General features: G+C 40.5%; 1 protein-coding gene and 1 long non-coding RNA gene across 6 annotated transcripts in view; one reads left to right on the forward strand and one right to left on the reverse strand.

The window, feature by feature from the left end:
- ARHGAP22 (Rho GTPase activating protein 22) overlaps positions 1-26,993 on the reverse strand; it is a 326,645-nt gene that overhangs the window by 45,912 nt on the left and 253,740 nt on the right. For 2 of the 3 annotated variants that reach the window (XM_074233106.1, XM_074233108.1), the window contains one exon: positions 20,320-20,496. In XM_074233106.1, the coding sequence (XP_074089207.1) occupies positions 20,320-20,496 (177 nt within the window). The remainder of the gene's footprint in view (positions 1-20,319; positions 20,497-26,993) is intronic. The other variant, XM_074233107.1, reaches the window with a different exon arrangement.
- Positions 6,623-26,993, forward strand: part of LOC141521021 (uncharacterized) — a 99,422-nt gene continuing 79,051 nt past the window's right edge. For all 3 annotated transcript variants that reach the window (XR_012477828.1, XR_012477829.1, XR_012477830.1), the window contains exon 1: positions 6,623-6,750. This is a non-coding gene — a long non-coding RNA (uncharacterized LOC141521021). The remainder of the gene's footprint in view (positions 6,751-26,993) is intronic.

A 26,993-nucleotide genomic window follows, 5' to 3' on the forward strand; every position in this document is an offset into this window, starting at 1 on the left:
AGATCTTCTTGATTCCAAATCCACCACTATCTATTGCTCCAGGGATTCCCTTTTATTGATTCATGAGTCCTTTGGGATTTTGTAACAGTGGTTCAAAGTATTCATGCTAAAAATTCTTTAATGGTACTACAAGCAGTAAATAATTATCGAATATCATAAGTAATATATTAAATTGTCCTGGAGGTTTGCAACACTTTGATGTTGCTATTATAAATCAAAAAGATTCAAGAAACAAAAAACATGGCAAATGACTGCCATGATAACAATTTCCCAGGCTGGGGACATTTACAGACAGAGCTAACCCCATTCTAGTTGCCCTTCATTCCAAGACAAAAGACATCATTTGGAATCAATCAATCAATTAACTTTAAGTACTTGCTATGTGATACTCTTTCCTAGGAGCTGGGACTACAAAAACAAAAATGAAACAATCTTCTGGTTCATCAAGGGACTTAAATTCATCTGAGGAGGGTGGAGGACAACTCATATAAATATATAAAGCATATGCAATGTAAATGTAAGATTATGGTGCAGAGGGGGAAGGGAAGGCACTGGCAGAAGAGATCAGAGAAGCCTTCCCATAATAGATGGCAGTGCTTTAGCTGATACTGACTCCCCCACCCTGCCCAAGTAGGGTTGGTGCATCTACTTGGGAAGAAGTTATCTTTCTCTCAGGACTTAATTTAAAAAGTGGGGGGAAGACTTTCAGCAGAGTACCTAATGGAAGAAGGTATCATTCCCCATTTCCTCCTGGGTCCTTTAATTAGTTATTGGGATTTGAAAAGGACTTTGGAAGCATGGGTGAATTAAGTCTGGGTGTCTGGACTATTTGAAATGCAAATTCATGAGGACATTTGAAGGGTTAATTGCTATTTTGTGGCTGGACAAAAGAAATGTACATCAATATTTTCTAATCCAAACTCTACTATCCAGAGAACAGTCAAACTCTCAGAATTCTCCAGCTGTCCTCCTTTGCCAACCAGTTCTGAATAGGGCATTAAGACTTTTCATGGAAAAGACCTGGAGAGAACCTAAAAAATTCCCTAGTCTGACCCTTTTATTTATGACAAAGTGAAAATAGGCATAGAGATAGGGAAACTGGCTTGCTTCTCTACCAATTTACATAGGTAGTAAATTCCTGGATCTCTTTCTTACAAGTCATTCCACTTTCCACAATGAATCAGGACTGAGTGAGGAGGAAGAAGGAAAGTTAGTTTTATGTTTATCGGTTTTAAGTTAGAAGTAAATACTAGTGAAAGTTTTGTATACCAGTAAAAGTCTCCCCTAGATGGAGGAGATAAGATAAATGATAGAGGAGATAAGATAAATATACAAAGAACTCCACTAAAGCAGGCAAATTATAGTGCTGTAAAAACAATGGCCTCAATAAAATCTTGTTTACAAAAAGTAAAATGTAAAAAGTGGCATGAGAGGCATAATGAAATATTTGGGGTTCATTCATTCAATCATTCATTGAACAAGCATTTAGGCTCTATTAGGGTGACTAAGTGCTAGAGATAGAGACAAAAACAAAGCAGACCTGGACCTCTAACTTACATTGTTATGTGGTTTTTTTTTTTTGATGTGTGTGTGTGTGTGTGTGTGTGTGTGTGTGTGTGTATGTACACATAAAGATAAATACAAAATACACACTCAGTCATTATGGAAGGAGTAGAGCAATACCAGCAACCACTAAAAATAAGAAAAGGCCTCCAGTTAGAAGTTGTACTTGAAATGTCTCAAACTTTAAAACCAGGCACACAATGATTTTTTTTCTAGTCTTGCTGGTTAGTGACTAACCTTAAAAAAAAGAACTAACATCCATTTGAAGGTTAAAAAAAATCTAAGGTCATTCAAAATAAGATTTGTCCCAAGTCAGCACGTCACAGCCAGTAAATCAAAAACATCCCATTCAGTTAGCTAAACATAGATCCAGATGAATAAAGTAAAAATGGATTCAAAGGAGGGAATTTTTTGGGAGGGGAGGATGAGTAACTTTTATATATGTGTCCTAATTTTTCCTGAACTCATTCCAAACTGGCTGCATTGTAGGTATCTCACAATCACCATGCCATGTCTAAACGAGAATATTTTCTCCTCTTCTTGCCCTCCCCTACACCCCTGCTATCTCTTTTGAATTTTCCTGTCTGTAGAGAGTATTAGCATCTTTCCTGTCACAAAGGTTCACATACTCCCCTCCCTTCTGCCCATAAAGTCTCTTGTTTACAAATCTTGAGTTTACCTCCAAAATATCTCTAGAATTAGTCTCCTTCCCTTGACTTCTCCAACCCTAAACTTAATTCAGACTCTCTCCTGAACTATTGTAATAACTTAATTGGCGTTTCTACCTCAAGTCTCTTCTCTCACCAATCTATCCTCTATATCCACCAAAGTTTAATTTTCCAGATGGCTCTAGAGGTGAAATTGAGGCTGATGATTTAGCACAGAATTCCATCACTCAAATCTTATTCTCTTCCTTGTCATGGAGTCACTTCCCTAATGTCTGAGAATTTTCTCCTCCCACCTCTAGCACGAGAGGACCCCTTTCCTTTTTTTTTTTTAAATTGTCTTGGCTCTGTAATTCCTCTTTTCCCCTCCTGAAAGGGCTGGAATTAAGAGACAAGAACAGATTCCGTTCCCAAAGTAAGGGAGTCTGCTTTACAGCCAGCTGTAAAGAATTTGTCACTCAAATTGCTTACCATCATTGTTATTATTTGTGAATTTATTTTCTCTTTACATAAGTGGAAAAACTCAAACCCCTGTCAGGCATGATTAATGACAGAAGTGGAGTGAGATTTGATAGAGAGTTTGCTTGTTTGTTTTCTCCTTTAAGAGACAGACATTTATTCCTTTCAGGGAGAGTTGAAACAAGAAAAGAGACAACATCTAAACCCAAACCACAAATTAGAGAAGTCATTGAAGCAATCTGGAGTCCACATAGGAAAAGTCTCACTTTGGGTGACAGCCAGGAAATTTTGGGCTGTTACTGTCAGCTCTGTTCCTATACTGAGCAGATTTGTAGCCTCAAACTCAGTTCCCCATCAGAACACTTTACTGAGGGACAATTTTACCCCTAGTTAAGACAGTAGATGGAATGATAGCTCCAAAGTCATGAAAGATGAGTTCAAATCCAGTCTTAGTCACTGTGTGACCCTGAGCAAGTCATTTGACTTTAGTTTACCTCAGTTTCCTCAACTGTTAAATGGGACTAATGGCATCTACCTTGCAGACTGTTGTGGAAATCAATGAGATATTTGCAAAGTACTTACCACAGTGAGTGGTACAGAATAGGCATGTGATTAATATTTGTTCCTCTCTTCCCTTACACTCCTGCTACATGGGGGAGCTCATGGTTTTGTTACGTGTGTGTGGGGGAGAGTCCTTATTTTTGTCAAAAAAGCATGCTCCAACAAAGGAGATAAGTACCTTTCCCTACTCCATGCTGAAAACCCAGGGGATCCCTCATTCCATAGCCAACTTAGAATAGGTGAGGCAGCATGATGCAGTAGAAAGAACAGATCTGAGTTCAATTCTTCCTTCTGACACTGGCTATATAACCTTGAGTAAATCGCCATACATTTCTGAATCTCAGTTTCGTCATCTGTAAAATGGTTGTAATAAACCTATGCAGTTCTGCTTTAGAGGGTTTTTATTAGGCAATATATGAAGTCGTCTGCAAATCTGAAAGTTAGTTTTTATTAACAGACTTTGTTGTAAGACCTGGGGTCTCTTCCATACTAGGTACCCACAAGTAGCCCCACCCCAGCTCCAGTCCTAACAGCTGGTTTCATTTGCAATGGCCTTAATGGGTGGGGGTGGGAAGGGAGACGGGATAAAGGAGTGAGGAAATCCAGTTTACAGTTGTCCAGACAGAGTCTGTGTTCCACAGTTACGTGACCTTGAAGGTTGCTCTCCTTTCCTCCCTCCCCCCTCTTTCCTGAGGGTTACAATGCTGCCTGGCAGAGTTCATTGGTGAAATTAAAAAAAAAAAACCAACCCCCCCCAAAAAACAAACAAACCACTGGTGACTTGTGAGTTACCTCAAAGGCCCTGGCAGACTTGACAAATGAGATCCCAGCCAGAAATCAGTTCCAGTGGCATACTCTGAAACCCTGGAAACCCAGCCAATCCTGCCTATTCCTCGAGGTCTCAGCCTACGCTAAGAAAAAAAAAATACACCACACAAAACCACCAGTTCTTGACACCATATGGATTTTGGCAAACCACCGTACTCATGGATAAACCTATTGAAATTCCTCAGGGCATTGCCTCAGCTGTCTCCCTCTTCCATTCAAATAGTCCCCCTGGCAAAGGCAGGGTTTTCCAAGCACCTGGCAAACCCCTCTCCTGGTAGAGATTAACCCCTAAAGAGGTCCCCACATCTTTGCCCTCTTTGTAAAGTAGAGGCTTGGAGTGCTGCAGAGCAAGTCTGGAAAGTGGGTAGGGCCAGCCCCCTTCAACCCACCTGAGGGCCAACGAGATTCCACACCACATTTTTTGAGGTGGGGGGAGGAAGGAGGTGACATTTTTCCATTTCCTCCCGAAGCTGTCTCTTCACCAGGAAAACAAGTTCTCAGCAACTTCGACAAACCAGCTCTTTTCCTCCTGGCCTGAATAGCTCTCCCACCATCATTAGCCTGACAATGCCCATACATTCACTGGTGCTGTTCAGACATGCAGTGGGCAGTAAAAACATTTTCCTTCCGAATTTTCTTTTTTCCCCCTGAGAACATTCTACCAAGGGGGGGGGGTTCTTTTTTTTTTACCAGCCCCAGGACGATAAACAGACAACACCCCCAGAATCAAAAACTCAGAGGAAGCTTGAGGACAGTTTCTCATGTCCAGATCCTTGGGAGGTGTACCTTTCAAGCCGAGTCCCCCTTTACTGCCATTCCCCCCCTTCCCACCTCCAGATGCCTCTAAAAATGTCTGAGTCCACTCTATATATTACCCATGCATGTACCCCTCCCCTCCACCGTCACTGACAGTTCCACTGACACTTGTCCTGCGTGTTCACCAGAATGAAGAGCACAGGTAGCCGGGCAGATGTCTGTAGGGCCAGGGTGGCCGAGTGTGTCTGCAGGCCAGTGAGCCCAGCACATGGATGCAGACCAGGGTCCGAGCTATGGCTCCTCCTACGAAGCTCACACATTTCAAAGCAGCCACATTTCACATTTATTTATCTGCCAGGTGACTCCCCCCCCCATTTTATCCTCCTTCCTGCTGCACAACCTCAGCTCTCAGACTACAATATTACAGATTTATAGCAGGAAAAAAAGAGGATTTTAAGGAATTAATCATTCCAACTTCTTCACTCCCAATTTTCTAACTGAGGAAACTAAGTGAAAATGACTTGCCCAAGGTCACACACCTAGTTAAATAGTCAAGCCAGAATTTGAACTCAATTCTTCTGATCTAAATCTAGTGCCAAAGCAAATAGAGCTGGACACGAGGTTAACTCCCAGGATTACCCTTTCCACTCCCCCATCCCCAAACAGCTCATCTCTACCACCCCCCAACCAGCTGTATTCCTCTAGCAAAGAAAAAAAAGGCATAAAGAATGAAGAAAAGAGGAGAGATGGAGGACAAGAGAAAAAAGTAGATAGGAATGTATTAAACTTTCAAAAGAAAGAGAGAGAGAGAGAGAGAGAGAGAGAGAGAGAGAAAGGAAGGAAGCAGAAAAATAGAAAGAAAGGAAGGGAAAATGTAAGAGATTGAAAGAAGAAAGAAAAACAGAAAGGAAGAGAAAGAAAGGAAGAAAGGAAAGAAGGAGCGAGGGTCAGAGAGACATAGAAACAGAGACAGAAATATAAAGAAAGAAACAGAGACAGACCAGCCCAGAGAGGCAGAGAGAGGTAAAGACAGATAGAGACAGAGGCAGAGAAAGAGAGACAGACAGAAAAAGAGACAGAAACGAGAGAGACAGAGATAGTCAGAGAGAGACAGAGACAGTTCTAGGCAGATTGAGGCAGAGAGAGACAGAGACTGAGACAGACAGACACAGACACACAGAGAGACACACACAGAAAGACAGAAAGAGACAGAGGCAGAGAAAGAGAGGAGACAGAGAGACAGAGAGAGAGAGAGAGGGAGAGAGACAATAAGAGAGAGAGAGAGAGAGAGAGAGAGGAGAGAGGGAGAGAGACAGAGAGAGACAGAGAGAGAGAGAGCGGAGACAGAGAGAGACAGAGAGGGAGCGAGAGACAATGAGAGAGAGAAAGAGGAGAGAGGGAGAGAGAGAAAGAGGAGAGAGAGAGGGAGAGAGAGAGACAGAGAGAGAGAGAGCCAGAGAGAGACAGGAGAGAGAGAGAGTCAGGGAGGCCGAGGCCGGGAGGGGCCGGGCTGGCGGGGCCGGGCTGGCGGGGCCGCACGCGCCGGGCCGGGCCGGGCCGGGCCGGGCCGGGCCGGGCTACCTGGCGAGCGGGCGCAGCAGCGGGTGAGGCGGCAGGCGCCGAGCTTGCGGCAGAAGGGGGGCAGCCTCGGGGCGCAGGCGCTGCGGAGGAAGGCCGTGGCGGCGGCCTCGGGCATCAGGCACATCGCGCGCCCCGGGCCCGGCCGCCTCCCGCGCGGCCCCCGGAGGAGGAGCGCGCGGCGCGGCGGGGCTGCGCTCGGCGAGGCCACGGAGGCGCATCTGCTGCGCGCTCGGGGCCTCGGCATCCACGATGACTTGTGCACAAAGTATTCCAGGCATCCAATGGGACGCGGCCGGCGGCCCCGCAGACAGCGGGCGGGCAGGCCGGCCGGCGGCAGGTAGGATCTTGCCCTCCTCCCCCTCCCCCCGCCCTCCCGGAGAGTGGCAGCCAAGGTCCACGCCGCTAAGTCCCGGGCGCAGGTTGGAACAAAGGCTGGTCCCTGGGGCACAGGCCGGCGATCCGCGCGGGCCCTCGGGGCCCTTCCCGGCCCCTCTGCCCTGTGGCAGCTTCCCTCGGGCTCCAGAAGGGGGGGGCAGGCCGGGCCAGCCCACCCCCTCCAGCCCCCCGAGGCCAGCCCACCCCCTCCAGGCGGTCCGGCCCCTGCGGGGGGCAGGATCCGCTCGTCTCCTCACTTGTGGAGCCGGGGAGGGGGCGGGGGTCCCCCCGGGTTCCCCCTTCAAAACAAAGCTGCCGAGGGCAGGAGGCTTAAGGCAACGGGCGAGCCCTTTGAGGACCACTCTTAGCGCAACCACCGTGAACACTTTTTCCCAAATTTTCCCCAAATTTAAAACCAGATCGCCCCGGGGTGCCCGAACCTTAGAACCCCCCTTTTAGCTGCCTTTGAGCGCGTCTGTTTTGGCTTCGGCTTTCCCAGATACTTTGTTTCCCCGGACTGTGCCCGGAGCTGCGGACGCACAGGGGAGGCCAGGACTCCCGCGGGACCAGGGCCGTGGCGCGCTCCCGGGGGTCCCAAGTCACGGGGGACAGTCCCCCCCACAAGCCGGCTTTTAATGAGTGAGATCTGGAGGGTCTGATGTTAACATGAAATGACTGGACGGATACATAGATAGCAGAGGGGCAGGGGGAGAAAAAGAGAGGGGGAGAAAGGAGACAGAGGGATTGAGAAAGAAAGTAAAAGGCATCTATGCCGTGGGAACCAGGTAAAGACTGAAAAGCTGCCTTCTGTGGGGGTGGGGAGGGAAGCGAGATTGGGGGGGAAAGGAAGAAAGTAAAAGACACACGAACACAAAGAGAGGGAGACAGAGATTTCAGAATGCAATAAAGTGACTTAATAAGAACGCTGCACCAATTTTGAAGTCACAAGATCGATCGGAGTCTGACTTATATACTAACTGGTATGATCTTGGGCTCCTGGATAGGAATGGCCCCCTTGGAGGTAAAATTTCTAAATATATAAAAAGGGGAACAAAGAAGCCCCCCCACCACGGTGTCATTGTGATGCAGATTCTTTGGCGGGCCATTTGAATTTGAAATAGCTAGTCAAGGTCAGGATTCCGGATGGTAACTTTAAGAAGTTGTAATTACTGTGTAACATTGGCCATATCACCTAGTTTCCTCGTCTATAAAATAAGGGAGTGACTTCTGAGGTAGCTTCTAGCTCTACCCCAAGATTCACCAGCCTATTGTTTAATTTAAAGATCTATAAGCCTTCTCTTCCTCCTTCCCGAAGGAATTATGGGGGAATTATATTTACTTTTTCTTTAGGTTTTTGCAAGGCAAATGGAGTTAAGTGGCTTGCCCAAGGCCACACAGCTAGGTAATTATTAAGTGTCTGAGGCCGGATTCGAACTCGGGCACTCCTGACTCCAGGGCTGGTGCTCTATCCACTGCACCACCTAGCAGCCCCTTATATTTACTTTTTCAAAAAGGATTTATTTTGTATTGCGCTCACTTGGATAATTTTTCATCACCTCTCCTTCACTATCTAGAGCTACTCAGAATATGGTAAAACCAAAGTTTTGCAACACCTCATCCAGCTTCTCAATGACCAGGGTCATGCTTAAAGAGACCTTTTTAGGAATAAGGAAGAAGCAGCAGGGGGATGGCAGATCTCACTAAGCCAACTTAGTCCTATAAAACTTCGGGGTTAACCAAATGGTTAACCATTTCAATTTTTACTTCACTAAGATCTCTACTTCCTAACTGTAAGTGAGGCATCTACTTAGGATCACAGGAACAAGGATTAGAGGCCAGCTAGGCCAGCCACCTCATTTCCCTCAATGGTTAATGCATTCCCTCCTCTCCTCCCTAAATTGCTTCATAATTATTTTCTATTAACTTATCTGTGTATACTTCCCTAAGCTTCAGGAGGTCTAGGGCTCTTGGTGGGTTTTGTTTTGTTTTCTTTGCTCTCCCAGGACTAGTGTAGTTCTTAAGCATTCAATGAATGCTTATCAAATTGAATTGAATTATATAGGTCATATCCTCTTCATATTCCCTTATGGGTGAAGTGTTACCCTTCCCTAGTTATAGCCTCTTTAAGTCTGACCACCTATCTGAAGCAAAACTTGTTCAACTCCAGGATGGACCCAGACTTGTAAAGCCGTAAAGCAAGAAATACCCGGAAGGTACTTGGAGAGGGCCCTATAATGGATCTACAGATCGGCTATATAGAAGTTTGGGATCATCAGCGGAGTTCTTGCTCCTAAGAGTGAATCAGTTCTTATCTGGTTAATCTACCAACTAACCAATCAACAAACATTTATTAAGTGTCAACTTTGCACAAAGAACAGTGATAAACACTGAGGGTAAAAAGGGGTAAATGCAGTTCCTGCTCTCTAGGAGCTTGCATTCTAAAGGGAGAGAAAACATGCAAATAATTAGTTACATATAAGTTATGTAGCAGGGTAGAGGAGGGTGGCCACCTTAGTAGGGAACAACTAGGTGGATTGGGAAAGGACTCCCGCAAAAGATAAAGAATACATTTGGAAAAACAGATCTACTCTATGGATAGCAGTCCCAAATAATAAGATTTGAAGAGTAAGAAGTGACCTCAGAGATCTTTTAAATTAGAGGTTCTTAAGCTCAAGGCTGGGAACTTATGCTGGTTGTTGTTTTATAACTATATTTCAGTATAACTGACTTTCTTTGTCATCTTACATATTTTATTTAATGCATTTAAAAGCATTCTAAGGAGGGGGTCTAAAGCAAAAAGAAACTCTGCTCTAAGTAAAATACCGCTGTTTTTTAACAGATAAAGAAACTGAGGTTCAGAGAGGCAAAAATGACTTGCCAAGAACAGTCCAATAGAAATGATACCAGCTTTTGAGTTTACCTGCAAAAGGATACTAAGGTTGGATGAGTCAGAGGGCCCAGATTATAAAAACTGTCATAGATAATAAATATTTGCTGTTCTAATCAAATCACTTAACCTCTCTGAGTGTTAGTTTCCTCATCTGTAAAATGAGATGGTTGAACTCTTTGGTCTTTGAGTTCCCATCTATGTCTACATGTGTAAACCTCTGGACCTATCATTCTTTAAATTTTTTTTAAGGGAATGGGGTTAAGTGACTTGCCCAAGGTCACAGATCTAGGCAATTATTAAGAGTCTGTGGCTGGATTTGAGCTCAGGTCCTCCTGACTCCAATGCCAGTGCTCTATCCACCTAGCTGCCCCCAACCTCTGGCTCTATCAAGTCCAGTGGCTAGTTAGTGATGGAGGGAGGTTTAAAGCTGGTTTTCTGGAATCCATAATCAGTATTCTTTCCCCTGCACTCTGCCATCACTCATGGATAAACCCACAGAAAGATGCAGGCTCATGTTGATAGGAATGGTTGGTTGCAAAGAGAAATAACCTACTAGCAGCTGCCTCACAAAGTGGGCCTCATACTCCTAGCTGCATGGTATGTCTATTATTAGTACAGGGCTTAATTTGGACTGGATCTCAGATGTACAACCTCCTGACCCCCACCCCCTCTCATTTTTTTTTCCTTTTAAAAGAAAAATGTTACATATTTTTCATGGAAATCTGAGTCTTTGAAATTGAGAATCAGAAAAATTTGTCTTGCCTCCTTGAAAGTAAGGTCCTGGTTAAAAGTGGACCCCTCTTTTGCCTGTTTGCAATGAATGGGAGCAGGTGAACTTCAAGGTGCTGAATTGATATCTCTACAGATTTTGAGACAGTCTATCTCCTTCAGGCCTCTCAGACCTTGACCTTCTTTCTAATCATCCTGGATCAGACATCAGCAGGTCCCCTTGATTTCCAGCCCCAGTGATCTGAGCCAGATATAGAACAGATGTAAGGCAGGAATGAAAAGTGGGGACGTTATTTAATATGGCTGCTGCTGTCAGAGTAAAGGGGAGTTTAAGCCACATGGCAAGACTGTTGAAACAATCATTCCTTCACCAGTGAGAAGAGGAAATATTAGTGGACAGTCAGTTAACAGGGTCTTATCACTCCTGCTGGGACAGCTGAGTCTCCTCAAAGACCCTGACAGTAAAACTGTGTCTCTTTCCTTTAAAAAAATATACTTTTTAGGGGCAGCTAGGTGGTGTAGTGGATAGAGCACTGGTCCTGGAGTCAGGACTTGAGTTCAAATCCAGCCTCAGACACTTAATAATTACCAAGTTATGTGACCTTGGGCAAGCCACTTAACTCCACTGTCTTGCAAAAAAAACCCAAAATAAAAAAAAACCCAACAACAAAAACTATCCTTCTTACTTATTACCCTCCCACCCCCATCCCAAGCTTCCTTCCAGGTACCTGCTTTCATCTGCTATACAGAGTAGCAGAGTAGTTTACTGTGGAAGCTCTAAACACACACAGACACACACAGACACACACACACACACACACACACACAGCATTCAGAGAATGAAACACTGGAAACTAGATATTTGAAACAACAAATCTTTCAAGTGAATGCACAAGAATCTGGGAAGTCAAGGTCCATGGGTTCATTTTATATCTCCTGCCAGACACCGGGGGCCAGTTCTGGATTTTATCTTTAAGAGATTTGGGATTCCTTCCCCCTTCTCCAAGTATAGAAAGGAAAAATCTGAGGGGAATCCAAGTAACTCTCTCCAAGGTAACCAGGGCTCTGTGTGACCAATGCCAGCCTGAACCTTCACCTTGAACTCCAAGTGCCTCTTTTCATACTTGAAAAAGCCTGGCTCTGTTACCTAAGAGTTTTGCAAAGGAAAGGGGCCACTGGATATGATAGCTCAAGGTTCAGAAGACTTGAGAAATGAGGAACTTGCTTTACTGGGTTTCCAGTAGGGCAAAAGCCAAAGACACACTGGAGGGAAGTCAGGGTCTGATTTCAGGAGAAATAGCTGCTCTCTCCTGTTGGGGTTTGTATGTAGGCTGGGGTCAAACTACGCATCTTCCCAACCTCTATAGGATGATGATGATGATGATGATGATATCCTGTTTTCAAATCCTACCTTGCTGCCTTATGAGAAGATGAAGAAGTAGATCATAGATTTGATAAAGGTTTTTTGGTTATTATCATTATTATTCTTATTCTTATTCTTAGTAGTAGTAGTAGTCTGAGGGAGGGAGTCTCATTCACAGAAGAAAAAAAATCCAACCCAGAGAAAGGGAAGGACTTGCAAATAATTGCACCAGGATTTCGATCCTTTAATTCCAAATTCAGTCAGTCCTCTCCCCACCTTGAGTTAGCAAGTCCTGGGATCTAACCCTAATTCTGACAATTATTAGCTATGTGACTAGCAAATTATCATTTCATCAGACTGGGCTTCAGTTAGACTAAATGAACTCTGAAGGTCTTTTCCAGCTCTGTATCTAAAATTCTATAAATTCTAGACCTACCTTCTCAAAGACGCTATAGATTAGAGATACTTGTAAATAAAATTATAGCTCTTTTAGAGCTGGGTTATAAAATTCAAATAAAACATCCCTGCAGGCCACATATTGACTTAGAAAACTCCAAAGTAATATTAGCTATGTTGAACTGCATTTTTATAGATTTGTCAAGCTTTTCCCAATTATATTATAATCTGATTTGAATCTTCTCTGAGGCCTCTCTGAGAATCTAACTCGACTTCTCCAGCAGAATCACTTACAAGGTCAAATATTGTAAAATATATTACTTTGAGTAAAATCTATCCCAAGTCATAACAAGTTCTCTGACTGCTTTTCTACCTTGGAGATCTTTTTACCTATTATTTTTGTCATTCATTCGTTGTTTTTGACATAATATTCCACCTTTATTCCACTTATCTGAAAAGGATTTTTGAATTGTAATTTAAAAAAAAAGCCCTGCTGTTGAAATTAAAATTTTCAACTCAAGAGTCCTAGAGAGCCCAAAGGTTACCACTTGGTAATTTGAATTTCAAACAGATATTCCACCTGATAGTGATGAAAATCTGCATTTAAATCTTTGGTTAACTTCCTCCTTCTGGAGATTTTTACCTCCTCAGAAAGTCAAAGGAGGCCTCCAATTGCTGGTGGGGTGGACTTTTTCAGGCTAAGCTTTCTGGTAGGCAGTTTCTGGTAGGTAACCAAAAACATAAGGGCTCATTTCACATCCTAGCTCAGCCAGCTATGACATGTATGACCTTGGACAAGAGGCTTAGTCTTTCTGAGCCCTAATTTTCTCATCAGTAAAACATGGGGCTGGACCAGGTGATAATCAAGGTTCCTTATGGCTCTTAGGCTACCCTCCCTTCACTTTTCTGCTACCTTTGCCCAACCTTTTGTTTTTGTTTTTCTATGCCACTGAAATGCTTCATGTGAAGCAACAGAAAACAAACTCTTAGAAGTTGAGCATGGAAAATATAAAATTGGGACAGTCCATCCTGACTTTAAGTAAGGAAAGTATACAGTTAAGAACACCAACAAAAAGATAAGATCATTTATTTGACCATGTGTCCTGATTTTTTACTCTGAGAACAACAATCTCTTGGGTCTGTTTGCTGTCTCAATTCAATTAAGTTCAGTAATCATTTATTAAATAGCTATTATGCCCAAAGCACCATGGTCATCTGGGGCTGAAATGAGATATGGTCTCTGACCTTAATTGGCTTTTAACCTAAGGGAAGGTTATACAAAAGTGCAGTTCTGGGGACAGCTAGGTGGCACAGTGGATAATATACCAGCCCTGGAGATGGGAAGACCTGAGTTCAAATCCAACCTCAGACACATTACCTTGCTTTGTAATCTTGGGCAAGTCACTTAACCCCATTACTTTAAATTTAAAAAAATAGTGCAGTACACTTAGAGTCAGTCTACACAACTAGTTATGATATTTGGCAGAATGTAAGAACAATGGAGACATCCTAGGAGAATACTCCTTCAGTCACACACATATGTGTGTGTGTGTGTGTGTGTGTGTGTGTGTGTGTGTGTGTGTCTATGATAGTGGACTGGTGGGTTGAGAACGGCCTTACAAAGGAAATGGCACCTAACTTGGCAGGAGAAGGATTGTGAGTGATTAATCCAACCTCAGTTGGAAGACCCATAATGACAGAAAATGCAGTGCTTCCTGGGGTAGTACATTCCTTTTTTGGATAGTCCTAATTGTTAGAAAGATTTTCCTCATTATAAGCTAAAACTTTCACTGATTTTTTTCTGTCTTTCCTATCTGGTTAAGTCAAATGAGTCTAATCCCTCATTCATGTGAATTTTGAATTCTTAGCTATGTCCATAAAAAGAACGGGTAAAATTTAACTAAACTGACAATGGACTTTTGTTATATGATTCAAGTCCTAAATATATCAAAGACCAAGTTCAATTATAGATGTAGTCATATTACTTTTTTTGTTTATTTATTTTATATTATTACAATAAGCTTGTTGTAATCATAACCCCCCCCCCCCAAAAAAAAAAAAGGAGATGAGAAACCTCAGGAATAGTGAGGGAAGGAAAAAAATGTATACTTCACTCTGTGTTTAGATTCCAATGCTCTGTTTCTGGGATGAGTTGCCTTCCCTATCATTGCCATCAGAGAAATTGCTTCAGTATTTTTCCCACAGCTGTATTTCCCTCCACTCTATTCCTCCCCACTCTCATCTATTCTATTCTCTTTCCTTTCACTCTGTCCCTGTTCAGAAGTGTGTTGTATCTGAGTACCCTCTCCCACCATCTTCCCTCTCTTCTATCACCCCCCCCCCTTCCCTTCCCCTGTTCCCCCTTATCCCATCCCTTTCCTCCAGAATAAGATAGATTTCTATACCCTATGAAGTATGTATGTTATTTCCTCTCTGAGCCATTTCTGATGAGAATGAAAGCATTGTAAAAGCTTTTTTCTTGATTCTTATGTGAAATATCTTAGTCCCTTCTTCCTCTCTCTATTCTCTTTCAGTACTTTCCTTTATCACTCATTGACTCTATCTTTTTACTATATTATATCATTATATTCAGTTCCTTTCTGTATCTTGTCTATGATATACTCCTAACTGCTGTTTTAAATGAGAAGGTTCATATGAGTTATCAGTCTTTTCTTCCCATGCAGGAATAAAAGCAGTTCAACATCATTAAGTTCCTCATAATTAATCCTTCTCATCCACCCCTCTATGGTTCCCCTGAGTCCTGTACTTGGAGATCTAACTTTCTGTTTAGTTTTGGTTGTTTCAATAGGAAAGTTTGTTTTTGTTTTTGTTTTTGTTTTAAGTTTTTTTTTTTTTTGCGAGGCAAATGGGGTTAAGTGGCTTGCCCAAGGTCACACAGCTAGGTAATGTTTGTCTGAGGTCAGATTTGAACTCAGGTACTCCTGACTCCAGGGAGGTGCTGTATCCACTGCTCCACCTAGCTGCCCCAATAGGAAAGTTTAAAAGTCCCCTGTTTCATTGAAAGTCCATCTTTTCCTCTGAAAGAGGAGGTTCAGTTTTGCTGGGTAGTTGATTCTTAGTTGTAAACCAAGATCTTTTTGCCTTCCGGAATATCATATTCTAAGCCCTACAAGCCCTACAAGCCCTTAATGCTGCCAGATCCTGTGTATATTACTTTGTGATACAACAGTGGACATCCATCCATCCTCTCCATCTACTAGATGATAAATTATTTATTAGACTAATCTTTGGATTAGACATGTGATCCAATTATTATGGCCACATTATTAATACCAATATAGTCAACAGCAAAACTGACTTCCATCATAATGGACAGTTCAGTGACTGCATGTGAATTCAACCATCAGTCTAACTGAGCTCCATGAATGAAAAGTGATCTTTCAATAAAATAGATTTTTAGCATCTCCAGCTTATTGAGAACTTCTACTGATTTCTTTTAACTTCTCTTGTCTTCTCTCTTCCCTTCCATGGTTCAAGGGTGAGGACATGGTATAGTACTAACTACACAGTGCAGAAACCACCCAGAAGCTATAGCATTCAGTAAATTTGGTTGGCAATGTTCTAGATCCAACTGTAGAAACAGCTCTGAGTTATCAGTATGTGTCACAATTGACCTTTGGTGGCTTCAGGTGCTATGATTAAGCACTAATTTGAGTGTTAAGCAATTTAATATTTAGTATTTTAGCATTGGTTTGAAATGGTTTGCTGAGAGAAAAGGTCACATGACCAACATGAGAAAATTTTATGGTTTTTTTTTTAGTTTAATAAAGAATTATCTTTGAAGAAAAAAAGGTACACTTCCATAGGAAAACCTTGTTAATCAATCCTAAGGGACTAGACAAGCTTTAAGGTACCACCTACTTGAGAATACATCTAAATTGCAGGCCAAGTGCACAGGGAATTAAAATTTTTATGTGAAATAATCTTTCAAAAAACCATAAAATAACATTATAGCCACAACTCCCTAGTCCTGAATTGGCTTGATTTGATAGGAGAAATTCTTTTTGCTCTTTGGCTATGGCTTGGAAGAAGAGCTTGGGTTTAGCTTCAGTTTCAGATTTCAGATTCCAAAGGTCTAAAGAGAGTCAGACAGGGAAAAGAGGGGATGTAAAATGAATCATCTTATTTTATCCATTTCTTTCTCAAGAGAAAGGGAGTGGGGCCCAAACAAGGCCTCTCCAAGCTCAGAGCTATCCACAATAAAGAGGAGACCTCCTGGTCATGGAATTTAAAGTTGATTAGAGATTATTCAGTTCAACTCCCTCATTTTAGAGATGAGGAAACTGGTGCCCAGAGAGGCAAAGGAATTTCCTGATCAGGATATGACAGAGGTCACAAATGTGGCTTTGTTAATTCTTGATTGTGCCTTTTAAATTGCATGCCAAGGTCACATAAACTGGTAGAATTTATATGGAAGGCATGATCAATGAAATCATACATATTCCCTTCTCTGCCTCAGGGCTATGTATATCCTAGGAGTAGAACATGGAAAGTATTTCCTTAGTAGGGAATGTATATATGTTTGGGGATTTTCTTTTAAAGTTCTTTCCCCAATACCATTTGACCACAGTGAAATCAAAAGAAAAAAAAATTCTCCCTAGGTTACTTTTATTCCCCTAGGAAGCCAGGAATTACACAGACAGTAGGTGATCAGAGTCAGCTCTAGGCCACAGGATAGGGATAATGGACCAGACTGAGATGATATGATTAGAGAGAACTCACAGTCAAATCAACAAACAATAAGTATCTAGTAGTACCAGGCACTATGCTAAGCACTTTTCACACAAAGAAAGGTCAACAAACACAAAAAAGTTCCTTCTCTCAAGGAGCGTCTAATGGGAGAGACCAAGTCCCACAGGAAGAAATTCTGCCAATACAGAATGGCACCTTTTCTATATTGTGTAAGTTTACAGAGGTTAAATGATCTATCCTCTGTCACAGCAAGAATATTCGTCCAAGTCAGGACTTGAATATGGGCAGGACTCAAACCTGGATCTTCTTGGCCAATTATCTACTCCCTAAATCATGAAGTGGAGGAAATATTAGATAGAGGAAAATGTTATGCCAAATATTATTTCAATCTGTGCTGACCTTGCATATCTGGAGGCATCTGATTTCCATCCCATTAGCTAGATAAATAACTCTCATTGTGGGCCACCTAGAAACTGTACACCAAAAGCTATCCCACCAAAATGGGTAATGAGATATAATTATCTCCTTTCCCAATTTCACCCTGAGGGTTATCCCCCCAAAATGTTATACTGAGATGTAAATACCTAACTCCTTCCCCAAAATCACCCTAAAGGCTAACCTACTAGATGTAAATCCACTGTAATAATAAAAAAATCACCTCACCCCTTCCCCTAATTTCTCCTTTACCCCTTTCTCAGCACTTTTACCATACATTGCTCCCCTATATAAACTTGGCCTGTTATCAGTCCAGTTGCAAGCATCTTACAATTGTTCCTAATTTCTCTTCTTCATGTTGTTCTTCTTCTTCTATTGCTATTTATCTCTTCAGGGGATCAGTCACTTACACCTGCCTTTACTATTTTCTCTCTCCTTTAGCTTCTGCTAACCATAGTAATATGAAATAAACCTTTTTTGTCCCTAAATATGTCTGGGTCAAGAACTATTTTTTTGTGAATTTGTTCACACATTTTCAAACCTGAAACTAGACTGCACCCCTATATTTTAGCCTTCATCAATACTACTTCTTTGTTTTGCCAATAAAGTGGCTTCTAAAAGTATTCTTTTCTTCTGCAATCATCCCTTTCCCCTCCCTACTCCTTTCCTATTCCTGACTACTAATTACTGTGGGTGATAATTAGAGACTTTTGAGGTGGGTTGGATGCCCACTTTGGAGCACTTGGGTGGGAAGGACTCCCTGCCAAAAGATTGTTACCATCAAAGGAACTTTACTGTTGCACTGAAAAAAAAAAGTGAAGACAAAGAATCCTGGGGCACAAAGATTTCTTCCCAAGGAGGCAGCATATAGAATGACTAAAAACAGGTCATTCTATGACATAGATATGGAATCTAATGCTATTTTTTTCATAAGTGATACTCAAGCTTCTGTCTTCACAATCTGGCACTTCCACAGCCAGAAATAACCCATCCTTTGCATCAGAAAACAATTTCCTTTAGCCTTCAGTTATTCATGCTTGCATTTTGCTGATATCTTGCACCTGGTCTCAGACTGAAAGATTTGTGAATTAATTTTCTTAACTTTTGATGAGTTGAAGTCTGGTACCTCTTGTTAATTGAATCTTATTTTCATTATCTTCAATTTAAGAGTAAGACCAAACTGAAGTTTTGCACATTCGAAGAATCCTAAATCTCCAAAATAGGTAGTAACTTCCATTTTGGGGAGTTAAGATCCTTTAAAGTCTGGTCAAGTAGATAAATGGTATTGAAAGTCATTTTTGTTTTTGTATACCCACATGACTAATACTGTATCCATCACATAGTGAAATATAAAAAGTAATTATGAAAGAATAAATGAATGAATGAGTACAGGAAAGGTACAACCTGATAGTAGGTTTGCAGTTTGCAGGGGAGTGAGTGAGTGATGGACTTTGAGACAGAGTGAACCTGATTTTGAATTCCTGGTTCTGAGAGTGAACTCTACAGGTTTCCTAATCTGTAAAATGAGCAGGTTGTCCTAAATTATCCCTAAGGGTCTTTCCAATTCAAAAATATATGACTCTGTAATTCCTATGGAGGCAGGGCTAAAGAAACAAGCATTTATAAAGCAACACTTTGTCCCAGGAATATTATTTCATTTGATCATCACAAAAAGCCTTGGGAAATAGGTGCTATTATTATCTTTACAGTTGAAGCTATTGAGGCAGAGGTTAAGTGACTTGCCCAGGATCACAAGGCTAAGTGTGTGAAGCTGGTTTTGAATTCTGTTCTTCCTGACTTCAGGTTCAGCTTCTCTATCCACTGTGATACCTAGCTGCTGTAAAAGAGACCCATAGGAAAAGAATAAAAAACAATGACGAGAATCCTGCTGCAAGGGGAGAGTGGACAGAATCAGGGGACTTGTTCTGACCCTAAATTAATATGAAGATGTCTACAGGCATATAATAAGAACAGCTAGGTGGTACAGTAGATTAGAATACTGGGTTTGTAGTTAGGAAGACTCATTTTCCTGAGTTCAAATCTGGTCTCAGATTCTTTTTAGCTGTGTAATCCTGTTTGCCTCAGTTTCCATACCAGTAAAATGAGTTGGAGAAGGAAATAGAAAATTTTGCCACTGAAGGAAAGAGAATCTTTGCCACTAAAACCCCTAATAAGGTCATAAAGAGTTGCATATAACTGAAAAACAATGAAACAATAATGTATATAATAGCTATACCTATGTACTTGATTTGTATGAATTAAAGAATAAAATCCCTTTCATTTCAAACAGGAGACAGGTGTAAATGTAGTGTTCATATCACTCAGGAACTAACTTAAAGACTTGAAGACCCTGGGATGATCTATATTTTTGGAATTTTTTGGTCACCTGTTTTCTTTCTTTTCCCCACTTTATCTCTTTGATTATTCTCCAGCTCCTTTAGTGATTGTTTCCCATTAAGGGGCTTTGGCCTCTGTTTTCTGCAACAAAGCTTCAGCTGCAGAATAGGGAGCTCAGCTTTTACAAGTGAGGAATGGAAGCTGGGGCAGAACTGAACATCTGTCCCATCTGGCAGGAGTGAAAGGGTGGAAGGGGTCATGTGCAGGATGAACACACGCACACACACACATGTACACACACACAGAAGCCATGTATGTTTATACACGGAAAGATTCACTGTCAACATACAACCACACACCCTCTGTCTATACACAAACATTCCTAAATACAGGCAGACGAGTACCCAAACAGACACAAACACCCACCCAAATTACATAAGCATGTTACAAAGTGAAGAGGATCTCTTTTAAAAAGCTCTTTAGTGTCCTATTAAAGGGGAAAATCTTTCTCCTAGTATTCTTTGTCAACTGTATGACTTTCAATGTTTTGTCCCAAACTCCTTTAAAGAGACCTGAAGACCAACCTGGCTGTGAATGACTGCTTTAGAAATACACATGGGGGACTCAGGAACAAGATGCATATCCGAGTAGGGGAGGAAGAGGTTTACCTTGAGGCAACAGTTTTAATTTAGGAGCATGGGAGCTATTTGTGATACCTCCACCAAATGGAGCCCAGATGACCCGCCGGATGGCTTTCACCCAATCTTCCATGTCGTTCTGGGAGTTAGCCATAAGGAGGAAAGCTTCATGATTGACAGGCATCTTCTCCCGGTCTCCCGTACCACCTGAAAGACAAAAAAGAACATTCATTATTATCTTATTACTTCCTGAATATACTTTTAAAATTGTTTAAAAGATTATGAACTTGACAGAAGCACCTAGGTTGCCAAATGGCTAAAGAACTATTTCAGACACTAGCAAGAATGATCTTGAGTAAGCTCTGTCTGCCTTAGTTTGCCATCCAATGAATGAGGACAATATTAGCCTCCAACTTCTCAAGTTTGGTGTAAGGATCAAATAAGATAATATTTGCAAAATGCTTTACAAACTTTAAAATTCTATATAAATGCTAGATATTTAGTCAAGAGCAAATGTGAACATTTTCATATTCCAAAGACAAAAAGATTTACTTAGGAATTTCTGATTTGACTTAGTTTATTTTGCTCTTAAGAACACAGACTCTGTAGTGTTCTCTTTCACCACTTGTTCATTCTGTCTCCTATGTTGCAAGTCATTGATCTCAAAGAGTTTTCTCCCTTGCAATTCCCTTCTGGAACTAAGGTTTTTTGGGACTTTTCCTGCATCATTGCTTCAGCTAGATTCCATTGATCTGTAGGCTAATGGAGAAGCAAAGTGCCATAATTAATATATAGCGAAGGGCTTGATATGAGAAGACAAACTAGATGTTCTTTGTGTGTGTGTGTCAACATTTTTTTTTATTTTTTCCTTTTTTATATGTATATTTTTAAGTTACAAAATTTCCTTCCACCCTTTTTTCCCACCCTCCTCCCTCAGTGGGATAAACATGTTTACAGATATTTTCAGTATTAGGAATAAGGATTAAGAGAGATATATAAGAGATAATTTTTATAAAGTGTTCAGATTCTGAAGGATTTTTTGTGTGTTTTTTTTCGTTTTGTTTTTCTTCCTCTGGATGGGGAGGACATAGTTCATAGCCGGTCTAATACAGTTGTCCTAGCTCTCTGAACTGCTGAACTACATGTTATTAAACAAGTCTTAGGATAATATATCATAAGATAGAGGATCTCAAGCTAGAAGTGTTTTCAGAAGCCAGAAGGTTGGATTTCTTTATTTTGTAGGTAAGGAAACTGAACCCTAAGGAAGTAATGACTTGCCCACAAATAGTAAGCATCAGAAATAGTATTTGAATCTAGGTCTTCAGACTCGGAAAACATTTAAAGCATTGTGTAATATTGTTTAAACAAAAGATGCAAAATTAAACTATAGAACTACATTAATAATAGTTAAGACTTCTTGCAAAAGCTCGCTACTTCCTATATAGATCTTGGATGGTGAATGCGGAAAGGTGGTAGATCTCAAATAGTGCTATTTTAATGAAAAAAAAAGTTTGTTAATTGGAAGAAAAGCTATGGCAAATCTGGACAGCATACTAAAAAAGCAGAGATATCATCTTACCACAAAGGTCCATGTAGTAAAAACTATAGTTTTTCAGTAACAATGTATGGCTATGAGAGTTGATCTATAAAGAAAGCTGAGCACCACAAAATTGATGCTTCTGAATTGTGGTAGAAGCTGAAGCTTAAAAAGCACTGGTTACCTAATGAAGAGACAGGATTCATGGGAAAACCGTTAATGTTGGAGAAGGTTAGCTATTAAAGGAAAAGGGGAAGGTAGGGGATAGGATGGCTAGATAGTGTCATGTAAACAATGAACATGAATTTGGACAGATTTCAAGAGATAAAGGAGTATAAAAAAGGTCTAATGTGATCCATGGAGTCCTCAAGATTTGGACACAAGAGACTGACTGAACAACAACCACAACCACTAGCTTTGCCGATCAGTTGAAAAACCATGCTCTAAAACCAACTGAGAAAACAGAAATCAGAATGATTTTTAAACTGCATATATATATATGTATATATATATATACACACTTATATCTATATGCAAAAATGTATATGTGTTTCTATATAAAATGTATATATATATACGGCTATATTAATATATACAGGAAATATCTTAAGGAATAAAAATAAATATGAAGCATTATTGGAATTAATGAAATTAATTTAGAAATCTGAATTCAACTCTAACTCAGGACTTCTTTAGTAGAAACCTTGCTAGAAAGTGACTTCACCTCTCAATTACTTTATCTGCTAAATGGGTGGAATAGATTTCTTTTTTCAGTATACTAATACTTTAGTTATCAGACTAACATAGGTCAGACATCCAGCAACCTCAAGTATCTAGTATAGAGTGAAATCTTGAAGTAAAAAGAAAAGCCAATAAAATAAAAATCTTGACCTATCTTTAAGTCAAAGGAAATCAAAGATATGAATATTAAAGCATATACAGTATGATTGTCTCTAAGGAAAAGTCAGTTTTGACAAGTCAGAGAGTATGACTGGATTCCCCAGCTGAGACCTATGTAACCTTTTTCAAAGTGCTGTCACTCCCCTGCTGAAACCACTTCAGTAGTTCCCCATTATCAGTATGTGAAAAATGCAAACTCCTCAGGGTAGCATGTGGGGCTCTGCCTATTTTTCCAGCCTTATTTCATATTTTTCTTCTCTATACACCATATCTAACCATTAAACTGGATTGCTTGCTGTTCTGTGAACTCAATGATGCCTGTTCTCTCATGCACTCCCATTCTTGGACTCAACCTCTCTAAATTCTCATCTTCCTGCAAGGTTTAACTTTGAGGTCACCTCCTTTGTGAAGCCTACCTCCAATTCCCTATTTGTTAGGTCTTCTGTCTCACCTTAAATTACCTTGTATTCATTTTTCTGTGTACAAGCTAGTAGAATATAAGCTTCTTGAAGTCAAGTACTGGGTTTTTTTTTTTTTAGGTTTTTTTTTTTTGCAAGGCAAATGGGGTTAAGTGGCTTGCCCAAGGCCACACAGCTAGGTAATTATTAAGTGTCTGAGACCAGATTTGAACCCAGGTACTCCTGACTCCAGGGCCGGTGCTTTATCCATGGCGCCACCTAGCCACCCCGAGCACTGTTTTTTTTTTTTTTATTGTGTTTTATACTTCAGTCTTTTAGCACCAAAGTGAAATTTAAGTGCTTAATACGTTTGTTAATTGTAGTTGACATAATGGATAGAGCACCAAGCCTGGAGTCATTTCAAATCCAATTTCAGACCCTTTTTAGCTGTATGATCTCTGGGCAAGTCATACTGTTTGCCTCAATTTCCTCACTTATAAAATGAGTTGGAGAAGGAAATAGCAAAATATTCCAGGATCTTTGCCAAGAAAACCCCAAATAGGGTCATAAAGAGTTAGATATGACTGAACAACAACAACAACAAAAATTGAATCATGATGCTCCTATCTTCCTAGAATGCAAATGGCTGAGTGTCCTGGACTATTAAATCCTTAACAAGATGTGCTGGATGCTTGCCTGCCAATCATGGTTACTTTGATACTGTCCTAATTTGGGTAATTTGGGATACTGTGAGGCAAGACCAGTCTTTTATTGGTGGAGATAAGTATTCACATTGCTGGCAGCATCCTTATGGTAACCATGGTGATGAATCTGTCTGGACCAGGCTGTTTTCTCAGTTGTGGGCAGGGATACCCAGGACATTGAGGATTTAAAACAAAATAACCCTCACAGTGACATTATGGACACTGGCATTTCAATCTTAAATATGTTCATTTCAGCACTAGCTGTCAGTCATTTAAAAGGGGAAATATTCATATCTTTGGGGAAATATTTATATCTTTAGGGTAATATTTTTAATTTTTTAATACAGGGAGTGTTCCTGTCATATTAGAGTCAAATGATTAAGCATTTTATAGGATCATAGAATTATGGCTTTGGAACTGGAAGAGATCTCAGGACCTGGGGCCACCTCCTTATTTTATAGATGAGCAAACAGTGATTCTAGAAAGTTTAGGTAGTTTGCCAAAGGTCATACAGGTTAGTATCACAATCATTTATTTTTATAGCTAGAAGTTAGATCAATGTCTTTACCTAAAAGGGTTGTAAAATGGCCCTGGATGGTACCCAAATTAGCTTTGCCACAACATGAAATTGAGATGTTTAAGAAATATGCATAAGGCAAGGGGTATTATGCCAATGCAACAATATTTTGCAAGTCACCTAACTGATTTCAGTCCTAGTATGAATACTTCTAACCCCAATATCCAATCATAACTTGACATTTAAGATTGCTACAGCTTGTAGTCTTTAGGAAAATTCATGTGCATCAAGGAAGATTTATGATTTTACTGGTGGGAGTGCTGAGATAGTTTGGCATAATGGATGGATAACTTGGCCTGAAGACAGGATAAAATGGATTCAGATCCCAACTCATAAACTCATTAAAGAATGAGACTTTGACTTAGCGGAAAAAATCATTTACAGGTTCCTTCTTTCTTTTTCTTGGACAAGACCAATTCCTTGGCCACAATGGAAGAGACAAGAAGTTTATTTTTCATTGGCTATAGCTGACCCTCTTTGGTACCAAGTCTTTGCCAAGAAAATCCTAAATGGGGTCATGAAAAATAATACATGATGATCAAAATAATTCATCATCATCAACAACAACAACAATCTTAAGTGTAGAGATCCATGGACGTAGAGCCATGAAGACAGAGAAGAAACATAATCAGGATAGGTGGGAGGTGACTTCTTGCATTAAGATGAAGCTTTCTAAACTGTTGAACTGCAGTTTCTGAACTGGAGTGGCCCCCCCACTTTTCTGAACTTTTAAGGAGGTGGTTCTCAAATTATATATAAAATATATGCATACATATATGTATATATATACACATATATGTTAATAGTGGACAACTAGGTACTTCCATCCAGAGCTTCTAGATTATCTTCAAAATTAATAGCCATGCTCTTGTCTACTGTGATCTTTCTTTGTTTCTTCCTTCCTTCCTACCTTTCTTTTTCTTCCTTTCTCTCTCTCTCTCTTTCTTTTTCTTTCCATTCCTCCCTTCCTCCCTTCTCTCTTCTTTTTACTCTTTTCATGCAATTCCCAATTGAATTTGAAGAACTTGTTTTCTATTGCCTTTTTCAGTCGTCTGGATCTGTGATTTCATTGGTATAGGGAATTCCTAGAAAAGCTAATGACCTCTACCAATACAGATCACCAATTCTTCTGATATGTAATTTTAAAGTTACTGCCTAGGAGACTAAGAATTTAAGGATCTTGTTCAGAGTCCGTCACATAGCCAATAGATGCTAGAGGAAGGGCTTGAACTAATCTTTCTGACCCAGAAGCGGCTCTCCATTCACTACCCCATGCTTATAGCACTTAAATATACAGGTAAAATGATGGTGGTTCTGTTGTTGTCATTGGCAGAGGCTGAGAGTATATTGTTTTCTTTTGCTCCTAGTCAGCTGTATTTGAAAAACAAGTCCTATCTTTGGACTCATAGAGTATAGGTGAATGAAGGCTTAGACACAGATAGCTTGACCATTGATCCTTCCGGTGCCCTCAGGTCCTTCCCTCTTTAAAAATGGGGATTTGCCAGCTCAACTGTTGGCTTCAATCTATTCCATTATAAGAAAGACTGAAAAAGAAATGGCCAAGTCCTGTCCTTATCTAACATTCATGTAAGATTATACACAATGCTTTGAACTTGTATTTGCTCCCCCATTGACCTCTATTTCTCCTCAGCCAACTAGGAGTAAAACATATTAAGTTTTTTTTAGAGACTCAAATTTATTACTGAAGGAAAGGATTCTAGCCCCTCTCCAGAGACTGAATGTGATTGGAATTTACATAGAAAAGAATAGGACTAGTGGTATGTGGTGGTTTCCATGGAATTGTCTTAATATAAACAGAACTTGCACCTTCTAAATCCCTGTTAATCTCCGTGAGTGAGTGAAGGCAACTCTAAGCGCCAGGCCAATGACTGGAAACCAAGGAAGTATTTGGCCTCACCATTTAATTACTGTTTAACTCAACTGTAATTCCAGATTCCATGCTGCTCTGCAAGGTGAAGGGGACCTCAAGGAGGAGAATTAAAAAAAGTATTCCCCTTCCCCCCATCAGTTATCCCTACTGTTGTACTGTTCTGAAAACTAGAAACAATGATGTGTAAAATCTGGAGAAATTCAGTTCAATTCAACTCCTTACATAATAATACATACATACATATACATATACATATATATATATGTATACCTAATATCTTCTAAACTAGGGGTACAAAGGCAAAAAAGAAGCAATCTCTGTCCTTCAGAAGTTTACATTGTGCTAAGAATAATCTATTGTTCACAGATCTGAAAACAGATTAGAAGGGATATGGCAGGGATAGGTCTATTAACTAAGAGACCATCTTCCAACAACTGGTTATATGGGGAAAGGATGCTGGGAACCCCTTCCAAATATTGCTGCCTCTATGGAATTTGGGTTGCAAGTGTTCTTAATCTTTCACAACAAAACCAGTTTTTGTTTCTTGACTAGGTTATGGTAATGGAACGTTTTTTACCTTTCTTACTTTATTGGGATTTGGAAAAACTTAGACCAGAAGAGAGCAGTAAGAGGACTTTGTGCAGACAGGATAGGATAGATTGGGAAGTGTGTAATGATAGCTAGTTATATAATGCTT

Source organism: Macrotis lagotis, chromosome 4, assembly GCF_037893015.1.
Source record: "Macrotis lagotis isolate mMagLag1 chromosome 4, bilby.v1.9.chrom.fasta, whole genome shotgun sequence".
Classification (NCBI taxonomy): Eukaryota; Metazoa; Chordata; class Mammalia; order Peramelemorphia; family Peramelidae; genus Macrotis; species Macrotis lagotis.